The 13512-nt window shown below is 39.5% G+C and overlaps 1 protein-coding gene across 1 annotated transcript; it reads left to right on the top strand.

Moving 5' to 3' along the window:
- Window positions 1–1056: 1056 nt before the first annotated feature.
- Window positions 1057–11377, top strand: slc35b3 (solute carrier family 35 member B3). Its single transcript, XM_061713754.1, has 10 exons — window positions 1057–1296; window positions 4003–4239; window positions 4370–4491; window positions 4640–4794; window positions 6307–6414; window positions 8145–8242; window positions 8417–8509; window positions 8714–8825; window positions 9135–9204; window positions 10334–11377. Exons 2-10 carry the CDS (start codon window positions 4024–4026, stop codon window positions 10482–10484), a joined length of 1125 nt encoding a protein of 374 aa, XP_061569738.1. The 5' UTR covers window positions 1057–1296; window positions 4003–4023; the 3' UTR covers window positions 10485–11377.
- Window positions 11378–13512: the final 2135 nt, after the last annotated feature.

Here is a 13512-nt window from a genome sequence, read left to right as displayed (position 1 = left end):
CACTTCGAGAAAAAAGTCGAAATGTCGAGAAAAAAGTCGAAATGTCGAGAAAAAAGTCGAAATGTCGAGAAAAAAGTCGACATGTTGAAATATTACGGAGCCCCTCTGGTGACATTTGAAAAAAATAAAATAATGCGTGGCCACGCATTATTTTATTTTTTTCAAATGTCACATGTTATTACTACACTCGCCATGACAATACTCTTGCTCTTTAATAAGACTATAATTACCGTTATTAATGATGAATAACCATCCCACCAAGGAAGTTGCATCCACGAAGTCCAGACAGCAGGTCATCCACGAGTAAAATAATGCGTGGGCACGTAATACATAATGCGTGGCCTTGATTATCTCGTGGCCACGAGATATTAACTCGTGGCCACGCATTATTTTTTTTTTTTTCAAATGTCACCAGAGGGGCTCCGTAATTTCAAGAATAAAGTCGACTTTGCCTTTTTTCTCAACATTTCAACTTTATTCACGAAATTTTGACTTTTTTCTCAACATTTCGACTTTTTTCCTCGACATTTCGACTTTTTTCTCAAAGTGCACAATGAAAAAAAAATCTTCCTCCTCTAAAATATTATTTTTATTTTTCTCCTGCCTGGCCCTAATACTCTTCCGTAAAATACAGTGCTGTTCTTAGACAACTATTGCCCTCAGCGTCCAGTGAAGTCAACCTTTACTTTATAATGTAAATACTCATTAAAATAGCTGATCTTAATAGTATAAATAAAATTAAACTAAACATTGTTGTATCCCAAAAACTCGCCTAACTTGATTGGCTGGACTGGCTTGTATTTTATTTGTTTAGTGATGCAGACAGTGATCATCGCCCACTCACCAGGTACAGATGGACTGTTCTCCACAGGTGAGTCCAACCTGCCTGTTACTCCATAACGATAAGTATTATCAACCACTTTGTTAAAGAATCCCCCCCCGTATGTGTCTTAACCATGGATCTATTAGGTCTTAACTAACCCACTCGGACGAACACGCTGATACAGCTGTGATTCACCTGTTTGCAGCGCGTACGTCGCTCGACCAATCGCGTGGCGAGTCAGAGGTCGATGCGGAAGTGGCTGCTCCTGCTGCCTGTGCAGAGATGTGTGTAGCCTGTGCGGGCTAACGGGCTCACCGGCGCGTTTTGAGCTGTTTGTCAGTGGAAAGGACAGGTATGAAAAGGCTCGAACTGTGCCTAAGACGGAGGAGGTACGTCCAGGAAAATGATTCCCACGGACTTTGTCTCTGAAAAAGAGGGAAAGCACACGTAGACACCCGGAAGTGTTGCTGAAGGTAACATGCTTGCTATTGTTGGTCACTTGTTGTCTCTCGAGCAGCAAAACTCGGTCGTAATAATACAAATTACGATGACAGGCAGTGTGAAATGAGCCTTGCATGCTATATTAAAGTTATAGGTTTTACTTTGCTGTGTAAAGCAGCTTGTTCGCAGCCTAAATCACGTCACAGGTGTTACGTGTCCCGGCTCTACGTCACCTACCTGTGTGGTGTCTGCAGGTCCAGACCCTAATATTATAGATCCATGATCCAGACCCTAATATTATAGATCCATGATCCAGACCCTAATATTATAGATCCATGATCCAGACCCTAATATTATAAATCCATGATCCAGACCCTAATATTATAGATCCATGATCCAGACCCTAATATTATAGATCCATGATCCAGACCCTAATATTATAGATCCATGATCCAGACCCTAATATTATAGATCCATGATCCAGACCTGCGCTGTTATTGGAGTGGAATACGAGATCTGGGATGTGGATTGATATACTTCGTTCGGGTTAATTATTTAATTAATCAAAGGGACTGTCCCAGCACTTGTTGAACACCTATGGAGTGTATCCAGTACTCGAGTTGTAAAAAAAAAAAAAAATCAAGGGGGATGGTGGATTTTATCATATGGGGACAGATAATTTGTGCTGATTACAAATAATATAATATATTACAAATAATAGCACTGACCAAAACTCCTGCAGAAATACTGACATAATGACATAGCAGCAGTTAAATGCAGCCTTCTGTAAGCTTTAAATATCCACTGGGCTTACATCAAATACATCAAAACACAACAATAAAAAAACAGTTTTCTGAACTTATCAATATGACTCTGTCCTTCACAGGATAAGTAAAATGGATCACTGCAAAAACTCAAAATCTTAACAAGAATATTTGTCTTATTTCTAGTTAAAATGTCTCATTTTAGTAAAAGAAAATCTAATTTCACTTAAAACAATACTCATCACTGTAAAAAACAACAATTTTCACCTGTTTCAAGTAGATTTTCACTTAAAATAAGTAGAAAAAATCTGCCAGTGGAACAAGATTTTTTTGCTTGTAATGAGAAGATAAATCTTGTCCCATTGGCAGATTTTTCTACTTATTCCAAGTGAAAATTTACTTGAAACAGGTGAAAATTGTCAAATAAGTTATTTTTCTGGTGATGACTAAATGTTGAAATAGCAGTAAAACCACATTCATTGATGAAATGACATAAGGGATGGAAAGGAGGGATGGCAGTTTTACAGGGGGGATGATTTTGACCGTTTTTATTTCAGGGGGGATGCCATCCCTCCTCATCCCCCCACAACTCGTACTATAGTATATTTATTGATCAAAGCTAACAGAAGGCTGTGATCAGCTTTTCCAGAAGAAGAAACACGTCTCTTGCACTAAAATTAAAGACATATTTGTCCAAATAAAGTTTTTATGGAATGTGTATGTCTTTGCATTAAACGGATAATGTTTCCATTCAGATATTTGTTGTGGAAAAGAAATGAGCATGAGTGTAAATTAGGGCTGAATGTCACTTAGAAAAACTGATATCTTTTTTTTTTTTTTTATATATGTACAGTAGCATATAAAATTGTATTAACCAGTCTATTAATTGTATGACTTAAACAGGTCTATTTGAAAAGAGTGACTCTTGATTTTACGTGAAAGTGTGTGCACAAAAACAAGATTAAGTTGGTAAAACCTTTAAATGCATTGCAGTGACTGCAATACGATGCAGTTTAAAACACAGCTTTCAACTGTAACTATGTTGTATTTGTGTAATACTTACACTCTTGTTCAACTGTCAGCTTCCCAAATCTTTCAAACAATTTGTATTTCATTCTTTCTGAAACCAAATATCCCATGTCCTGTTCATTTCACTGTTTACTGTAGCTCCAGTACCTCTTTGAGAAACAGTTTTTTTGTTTGTTTGGTTTTTTCAACAATACTCAAGAGACTTTTAGTCAAACAAAAGTTTGTTTCTTCAGGTTGATCTTTTGAGTTCCTTTGTTGTGACACGAAGAAGAGGATTTTGATATGTCAAGGTGCCTTTTTTTAACTTTAAACGCCACCAAACCTGGCTGTAAACACAAACGTTATTGAACCTGAAAGAAGTGTATTGTGTGCAGCCCCATTGTTTAGGAACAATTACATTTTTGGACAAGGAAAGGCTATTCAAATGTTGAATAGCACAGAAATCTTGAACATTTATTTACAAGTCACGTTTTGTAAAGATCTCTCAGATGAGTAGTTGAACACATTGGTGAAGAATTTTTCTTGCTTTCTTTCTTTCTTTCTTTCTGATTCATCCTTATCTGTGTTATAAAAGGTTAGCTTAAAGGTATTTTTTTGAGCACTTTGCATTACATCACTTTTAGCAGGTGCTTTTATACAAAGTGACTTTGTATAGAAGCAAAGAAAACAATCATGCCACTGTTAACATGGTCAATTGTAGAGTAATTGCAGCTAAGATAACGTTCAAGTGCAGGTTAGGAAGTTAAAGAGAGAATGCAGTTTACACCAGGAGGTACTTTTGGAAGAGGAGAGTCCTCAAGAGCTTCTTGCAGGATGTAACAATCTCCATTTCTAGGCAACAATAATGATGTGATGATTTATAAGCTCTTGCTCTTTTTTTTTTTTACAAAGCTCTACCCTTTTCTTGATTTAAGTTGAAACGTCAGTCTCTTTGTGTTCCCACAGCTTCCAGCAGCCACGGACACAATGAGCGCCAAATATGGCCTGGTGAGCTACAACAGTTCACGGAAGCATATCTCAATCTCCATCCCCTCGTCCACGGAGGTGATGTCTCCTCACATAAAGTCTGTGGAGGAGCTGAAGGTTCTGGGAATCAACCTCACCAGTCTAAGTGCCCCCACGCAGTTCTTCATTTGTGTGGCCGGAGTCTTTTTCTTTTACCTTGTCTATGGATACCTGCAGGTAACACAAAGGAGGAAAAAAAATCACACATGCAGTTAATTGTTTTGAAACAATTTGTAAGATGGAATTAATTGGCAGGGGGGTTTTAAGTTTTGCTTAATTTTTTGTATCTGTCCATCCCTCCACATAGGAGTTGATATTTTCTGTGGAAGGATTCAAGCCATTTGGTTGGTACCTCACTCTGATCCAGTTTGGATTCTACTCTTTGTTTGGATTAGTGGAGCTCCAGCTTACACAAGACAAACGCAGAAGGTAGACAGACATGATCTCTTTATCCAAGATGACAGAACTCTTTTTGTTGTTATTTTTAATATGGAATCAATACAATCCTAATATGTTTGGGGTTTTTTTTTTTTGTCCTGACGTTCCTCACTTTCTTTAAATTTCTATTCTCCTCCAGGATACCGGGGAAGACCTATATGATCATAGCATTCCTAACGGTGGGCACGATGGGGTTGTCTAATACGTCTCTGGGCTACTTGAACTACCCCACGCAGGTCATCTTCAAGTGCTGTAAACTCATTCCAGTTATGATTGGAGGCATTTTTATTCAAGGTCAGTCATTTATTTGTTTTCTTTACTCACAAACTGCATATTGGAGTACTCATTAAAATCAGAATCATGTTTATTTGGCAGAGACAGGGAATTTGACTCGGTTATTTTCGCTCACTGTACAGTAAATGTACATTAGTTGCTTTGGTAGTGTTTATGGTTGTGCATTTTGTCTTCTTAAGCACAAAATCCCACCTTTTATAAGCATCAGAAGAACGGCTGTTCCTCAGTTATTCTTTAATTAACATTTGATGTCGTAGGTGCTTGCTTTTACTCTGCCTGTCTTTTGTGATTGTGCTGTGTTTGGGTTTATTTATTTTGATTGTCTTAAATTTGATTGAACTTATTGGCATAACTCACCTGAATCACAGTTTTAGTGTACTTACAGTCATGGTTTAATACTTGTTTTTTTATTCTTTTTTTATTTTAAACACTTTTTCTTCTCAATTCTTAAAAGTACATTTTTCATGAGTCATTATTGTTAGAAAAAAGTAACAAATACGGCTTTTTTTCTCCTTTTTGTTTCTGAATGATTGCAGCTTTCTTGTTATCAACATAATTGGCATTTTATCAGGAGACGGAAAATAATGTTAATCATTACTTGAAGAGAAACACATTTTCCTTATTCTGCATTCAATTTAAGCCTAACTATTCCAGACACATGGACTTTAGAAGAGGTACACTTTAAACCTGATTTCAGTCATCACAAGAATCTTTTGAAGTGATTACCACCTTTCAACTTTCAGTATCTTTTTATCCACGTCTGTTGTTGTCGGTCATCGCAGCAAAGTCTTCACTACTCCCACTTTCTCTCTGTTCTTGGTTCTGGTTATCCTTTCATCCTCACACCGGCCTTCTCAAGGTTCTGCGTCCCAAACGTCAGACGAGTTTAGTGCTTTTTTTTTTTTCTTCTTTTTCTTTCCTCCATAACCCTCTCTCCCTGGATGGGTAGATGTGAGGACCACAGTCCCCTTAAGGGGCAGAGTGGAAAACATTTGTTCACTTAGAATGCAAAGAGGAGAGAAAGTGGGAGAGAAGGATGGATGGATGGAGGGCGGGAGGGGTTTTTGGGTTGCATCTGATGTGAGGCCCTTCAAAGGGGAGTGAGGGAATCAAAGCCGACCACGGCTAACCTGATGCTACGTCCCCTTGTCAAGCTTTAGGCATCAATCCGTCAGTCTGTTTTCATCTTGTTGTTTTTCTCCCCCGCTTCTCCTTTTTTTCACTTTTGTGCATTGTTTCACGGCTGTCCGCAGAAACTTTGAATTGTGAAGAAACTTTTATTCATTACATTTATACCCAAGTTCAGAGACAATTCACTTTGTTTATCAAATGCTTGTCACGTTTTAAAGGTTACTTAGGTGAGCAGCGTGCGTTCGGTGCCTGAGTTTAGTATCAGGTGCTTGTTCTGTTGTTGTTCAGTGTAGATTTTTGGCTGTTTTTCAGGTAATAAAACCTTTTGAATGAAGTTTTGTGTGTGAAGTCGTTGACTGTAGCCGTGTGTTTGTGTTCAAGGTAAACGCTATAACCTGGCCGATGTGTCTGCTGCTCTCTGCATGAGTCTGGGACTCATCTGGTTTACCCTCGCGGACAGCAAAGTGGCCCCCAACTTCAATGTCACAGGTAATTCCCTGCGAGTCCAAATGCAAACTCCAGCGGGTTTCACAGAAAGCCTTTAATAAAACTGCTGCAGTCTATCCCGGGTCACGTGTTCTGCTGTTGTATTTTCTTAAAGTTCGATGCATTGCTTTACCCACATGATGCACATGGGGTATTTTGATTGAGAGAAAGAGCATGCTCTTTGACTTGTGCCTTACGGTTTTAAAGCCTTGAGTTCGGTTTTTTGGCCATTCTCATCTTTCTCTTTTGAAATTGGATGCTTTGAGTAAGTGTCGAGCCTTATTGAGGATGGTTAAATACTCCAAGGGTTTCATTGACAACGAAGCATCTTAACAGGGTGTGTCACTTTGTAGAGTCGTCTGTCTCACAGTTAGAAAGTGTATCTGGTTTGAGTGGAAATGAAATAAAACTAGAGACTGAGGCCCCGTTTACACGGAGCAAAAACTGAGGCGTTTTCATGCGTTTTGGCCGTTAGTTTACACAAAAACGGAGCTCAAAGTCACCAAAAACGATCATTTCTGAGATTTTCAAAAACTCAGTTTTCACGTTTGCGTCTAAACAGAGGAAAACGGAGATTAAGGCTTCAGAACGTCACATTATGCAACAGAAACGTCACCAGCGTCATGTGTGCGACCTGTGTTTACAATTTATTTGGCCACCGTCACTAAAGTCACACTTAAAAGTAACTCCATTTCTCTGTCACTCCAAACGAAAGACTCTCGTTCCGTCTTGGAAGTAAAGCCTGAATTATGGTCCCGTGTTAAATCGACGCAGAGCCTACGGCGCAGGGTACGCGGCGATGCGCGCCGTACGGTGTGCGTCGCCGCGTACCCTACGCCGTAGGCTCTGCATTGGTGTAACGCGGAACCATAAATCAGCCTTAACTGGAAGTTACACGTGTCATTTCTTGATGTTTTTTCCAGGATTCTGATTGGCTAGCATGACGTTAACAGCGTATTTATGCGGATCCGTGTAAACGAAGAGATTTTGAAAACGATCTTGTGTAAACGATGGAATTTTTCAAAACGTAGAGGGGGAAATATCCGTTTTTGTAAATACTCGGCTATGTGTAAACAGGGCCTGAGTCAGTAAAGCCATTTGTTGAGCTAATTAAAGAAATAAGAAGCAGTTATATTGTAACACCCTTTTTACGCCAACGTTTGCATGAATCACTTGGTTTTTTTTAAGGTACATCTGTTAGGTTGAAGTGTTTCACTCTTTCTCCTCCATTCCCAGCATGCATTTTGATCTGCGGGCTGATATTCCCATCAGTGTCAGAGCATCCATGTGTGACACTACCGTCAGCTAAAAACTCTTGCAGCTACAAGAGTATGATACGCCACAATAATTAGAATATCCACCTGGGTGCCATTGACCCGGGACTAAACGGTGACATTATCTTCACCTTATTAGGAAATCCATTTTACAAACAGACGTTAGCCGTGTGGACAATCGAGGGAATGCAGCATTTAGACACTTCCCCTCTATCTCCCTCTCTTTTTTCCCTGAGGCGTTGTCCGTTTTTCACGTGCAGTCCAAGGTCAAAACAGCCGTTACGTCTTGTCTCAACAAAGAAAAGTATTTTACAGCAATGATCAAAGGCTTTTGATTTAAATTGAATTAATACTAAAGTTAAAGGTATTTCTTGTTCTGCTGAGTTCTCAAATATTAATTTGTGCTCCTTGATTTAGATGTAATGACCGTGTATATGTGTGTGTTTGTGTGGATCGCAGGAGTTGTCCTCATCTCCCTGGCGCTGTGTGCAGATGCTGGGATTGGAAATGTGCAGGAGAAAGCCATGAAACTCCACAATGGCTCCAACTCCGAAATGGTATTGTTAATCTAACTGGAGAAGAAAGAAGTGCACAGTATTAAAAAACAATGAATCGTGCAGCAGTTTCATATGCATAGCTCTGCCCGAGAGTGTCGTCAGACATGTATCCCTTTTATTTTCCCCTGTCATAAAAGGGATGTCACTGAATGGGCCTGTGGTCTTGGTTGACAGGTGCTGTACTCGTACTCCATCGGCTTCGTCTACATCCTGGCAGGCCTGCTCTGCGTGGGCGGGCTGGGCCCAGCAATAGCCTTCTGCTCAGAGGTGAATACACCACCGAGTGTTACCAATGCTTATCTGCTGCTTCACTGTGGCTCAGCACCAAGAATGAATCCATGTAGCTGCAAATGCTCTTTTTAAGATTTACAAATGTCGTTCTTTCTTTCCTCCTCTTCAGTATCGCCTCTTGAAATATGACATGATGGGGTTTTTAATATAACTTATCTTTCATCATCTTCTCCATTCCAGCATCCTGTGACGACGTACGGTTATGCCTTCTTCTTCTCTCTTACGGGTTATTTTGGAATATCATTTGTGCTCGCCTTAATCAAGCTCTTTGGTGCCCTGGTCGCAGTGACAGGTCAGAGATGCAAGACGGGACATTTTCTGTCTTTTTCTGTTTTTTTTTTTTAACACTAAAGATTTTATTATGACTGTGATTTGTATAATAACACACACACACACAATTATCATTTGTAAAATAATACCATATTTCATAATATTATAAGATACCAGAATATACACAGACTAAAAATACATTTTAAATGTAAACCAGTTAATAAAATCACATCTGTTACGATATATCTCCTATTTTTAACAGTGTTTTAGCACAGAAATATCAAAACTGATTGCCACTGATGGTCCCATGTGCTTGCTGGTTCTTTTGCAGTGACCACAGGGAGAAAGGCCATGACTATCGTTCTTTCCTTCATGTTCTTCACAAAACCTTTCACTTTCCAGTAAGTACGGCCACCTTTTGACTCTAAACTCTCTTCTGCTCGTTTAAAGTAAGTTTACAGCGTGACCACTGACCTCTTCTTTGACTAATAAGACGTGATTCATCCTTCATCTCCTCAGTCCACTCACAGACCCGGCTTTTCCTCTGCTCTTTCTCCTTGTCCTTCACTCTTTATTCTACCTTTGACATGCCCTCAAACACTGTTGTGATGTCAGAAGGGACTCGTTTTCCGCGTACCTCTCTGGCTCCGTTTCTTCACCGTGACCTTTGACATGCAAGCGTATAATAAACTTTTATGTACAGCATCTTGGTCAAACTCATCCTCCCACCAGCTGATTCGTGCCCTCGACCGTGACTGCTCCCAGTCCCTCTGATGGCTGCAGTTAACTCAAATCAAAAGCTTATTTTTTATTATGTATGCTGTCTCTTAATGGCTGATCTGTCGAAACATAAAATCATATCAAGCTCATCAATTACAATACTAAAACTATTTGCAAATGATGGTAAATATTTGATATTGGTTCCATCATTAATCCAGTCCATTGGAAATTAATCACACAACTCAAATTAAATGAACTTCAGTTGAATGGTCAATAAATAAATAAATAAAAGGAAATGCTGCATCTTTTTTTTGTTTAAAGGTGCCCAGGGGAGTTTTTGCAGCACATTTTCACCGCCAGTGTTGCTCATTAAATCATACTCTGTGCATCCTTGGGGTCTAACTAATACACAGCGTTTTTTGTAAAATGCCTTTTGGTTTGAATTGGTGCTGAATAAATAAACTCACTGGAAATTTTTGCTTCTTTTCATTTGTAACATATTTCCAAATCCATCTCCGCTTGTAGTTTGCTCCCTCTCTCACTTTAAGACACATTTGCTGCATTTATTGCAGCTTTACCTGCATACCAACAGAAGACATGGTCGTGCAACCCCCACTATTCACAAAAACCGGGCTCAAACTCCACAGGGTATCTTTTTAAAATGGAACTGTAATGGAAAAACTCATAAACTACTTCACATTAGTCTCCTGTTCAGCATTGCTCTTCTTAACCGTGAATACATTCTCACATTAGCTGTAATGAATTTCTTTTTTCTGAAATTATCTAATCTTTCCTTCTTGCTTTTCTCAGGTACATCTGGGGCGGCCTTCTGGTGGTCTTTGGCATCTTCTTGAACGTTTACAGTAAAAACAAGGACAAAATGAAGTTTCCCTCACTTAAGGAACTCAGGAGCTGGCTGCGGACGGGAAAGAAAGTCAGATTTCTTTCGCAAAATGTATAGGAGGCACCCACAAGTACTGGGGACATGTCCTGCAAAAGCAGACAGTTTGAGTCTGTCGTTGCCCCACATTTTACAAGGGGACATGCTGAAGCACGTGGCTGAGCTACAGGGCTACATCACCAGGAATATTTGAGCCAAGGATGGGTCCAGTCAGCCTTGCAAACAGCTGACATCACGAATAAACTTGGGATCAGGGAGTTGCTGGGTCACGTACTGTACACATACAGTATAGCGTTGGTCAATTTCAAGTCCTTTATCTGCAGCAAACTGAAGGAAGTGTAAAAATGTTTTTAAAGGGGATCAACGCCAAGTGGGATCTTGTAAAGCAAGGCTTTACAGTCCCGCGGAAACATTCCCACCATGGAGCACATCACTAAGACTCGAAAGGGAAGCGGCTCCTCAGCTAACCAAATTGCACAGTTTTGCACTGAAATCGACTAAAAAAACACTTAAACTCTTGAGTGGTTGTAAGAAAAATGAAATGTTGGTAGGAAAGAGGCCAGAAGAGATGTGTTCATGTGTCATGTGTGAAAAGAGTGTCACCTACCCACAAAGGAGCAAGTACATATTTGACAAATGCATATTTTCCCCTGCATGTGTCAGATAGGTGGAACGATTTATTTTCTTTCTTTTCTTTTCTACTTTTTTTTTTAATGCAGTCTTTGTGTTTTTAAAAGCTGCTCTCGTAGTTTATTGGTGATTCATGTCTGGCTGTACCCTAATTCATTAAAAAAAAAGGAAAAAGTGGTATGTGTGGTCATGTAATGATATTTTGGGTTAATACAGAGTCATTTGTGTCTCTGTACATCAGCAACTGCCATAATTTACTAACCATATTTCTGGGTGAAAAGGTACAACTCTTCTTTCAATAAAGTGTGTATTTAGTATTTACAGCGGTTTGTGTTTGTGTGAGCGTGGTTTGTCAACGAACCCTTACTCTCTCCCCACGCACCACTTGAGAGAAGAGTTGAAATGTTGCCAAAATCTATGTGTGTTTGTGTGTGTTTATCCATCGAGTGGCCTTAGGCGTGTTTGATTAGCAGTCTTGGAAAAAAAAAAAAAAAAGATAGCATCACTAGACGGAAAAATAAACAGCAGTCTTCACTGTGTGTAAACTGCTATTCATCCGGAGCCATCATTTGGATACATGTCAGTCACTGCGATGTTAATTCAGGGCTTGTAAATGATGAAGCTGTGAAGCTCAGACCTTCATCCATACTGCCGTCTTTCTATTGGGCTATTCAGATGTCTTATCAATTGAAACAGGGCTCAAAAGGCTTTTCTTTATAACATCGGTGATTAATTTACATGGTCGCGTTACGATGGGGGATTAAATTTTGGTCCTGCTGTCACGCATAAAACCTCTCCAAACAAAGCCCTGATTTTAGTTGAAGTATCTGCAGTTTGTCTTAATCCAGATACACAATCCAGAGCGTAGATGGTCATTGCCTCGGAGATCCCTGCTTGTCCACTCTTATTTACCTTGCACATCTCAGCCTGATGTCTTAATGGACCAGATATGATGAGAATGTGCTTTTTTCTTTTATCTTTTGAACATACAAGCTGCTGTAACCATTTTGTATTTGTAATACAAGAGTTGATTCTGTTTTTTTTTCTTCCACCCTAAAAGAGTCTGGGCAGCAAAACACTTTACATCAAGCTGGGGTTCAGGCTGTTATACAAATTCAGGAACTGCTAAAGATAATCAAAATAATAACTATTATCTTTGCAGACCTCCTGGTGGTGCTTTGATAAGAAGGTTCATATTTGTACAATCTTTGGGGTTAAAACTTTATTTTTCTCTCACAATTCCTTTCAAGCTAATGAATTGAATCCACCTATTTCCTGCAAATGCCGGCGTCAAAGTTTTACTACAGTTTTTTTAATTAACCGGCTGAAAGTGTGAGTACTACTTTGTGAATATTTTTTTTATAATTTTTTAGATGCTTCATCTTTCGACCGTGCCAATGAAAAGTGTTATAAAACACATTGTACCGTGCAGTGTCAAAGCTGAGCACCGCTCAAGTTTGTGATGTCATCCAGATGTACTGTTTTGGTTTAAATCTGTGGATTTGAACTAATGAAACGTGTTATTGATGATCAGTGTCAGATTCCAGCCGCAAACAAAAATGAGAAGACGCTATAAGTATAAATGGTTGTCAAACATTCTGTGTGTTTGTGCATGTGCAGTGATGCTCTGCCACTGATCAACTGCAAATGTCCAGTTCATAAAGACTTGGAGGGGATGTCTTGCTGCTGGATGTAAGGTTCTGCACATGCTTGTGGTTTCAGGCTGCCGAGAGCAAGTCATTATCATCACTGTTGTAATGTATGACATCTCAAAGTGGGTTAATAAAGACTAGACTGGCATTAAGGCACCTAGGTAAGTAAAGAAATCTGACACCATAATGTGTAAAGTGTTTTATTCAATCGAGAAAGTTAACTGCAATAAAAAAATCTAGTCAAAAACGTGTCGTAGTGCAGAACTACTTGGACAGCTGTGAGTATCTTGAGGTCTTTCAGTCTCCATTTTCATGTAGTGACTCCCGGTGCATGTGTGTGTCGCTCTCATGGTGGGAAATGCTGCACAGCAGGAGCCAGCTGACAACGTTGCTCTGTGATCCTAACGAAGGCATAAGTGTTACACTCTCACTTCCAGGCGGGAAACTTAACACCAGGCCAATTAGTAACATGGTATTTCATGAAATTTGGCAGCTTGTGTTTGATTACGAACTGACAGTGATCAGTTTGTCCTTCAGGGAACCTTTGGCACTACAGCACAGGCACAAAAAAGGCTGCTAAGTTTTTATTCTGCCGCTATAAGTGACAAGTGCTGCACAGATTGTGAGGATCTAACTCAATTGAAAGCAGAAAACTACTTTGGGCCTTTTTTCCTCTTTTTTTGAGTTGGGTTTTTACGCAGGCGCAGAATGGGGAAAAGGATTCTGTTCAAGACGTCTTAACGGGCCTTAACTGCGGTTTTTGTGTGATTGATGAACAGTGAAATGGTCCATTTGAAGTTGAAAGG

Source organism: Cololabis saira, chromosome 22 (genome assembly GCF_033807715.1).
Source record: "Cololabis saira isolate AMF1-May2022 chromosome 22, fColSai1.1, whole genome shotgun sequence".
Lineage (NCBI taxonomy): Eukaryota > Metazoa > Chordata > Actinopteri > Beloniformes > Belonidae > Cololabis > Cololabis saira.
Note: the sequence above shows the minus strand (reverse complement) of the source record. Positions and strands in the feature narration are given on the sequence as shown.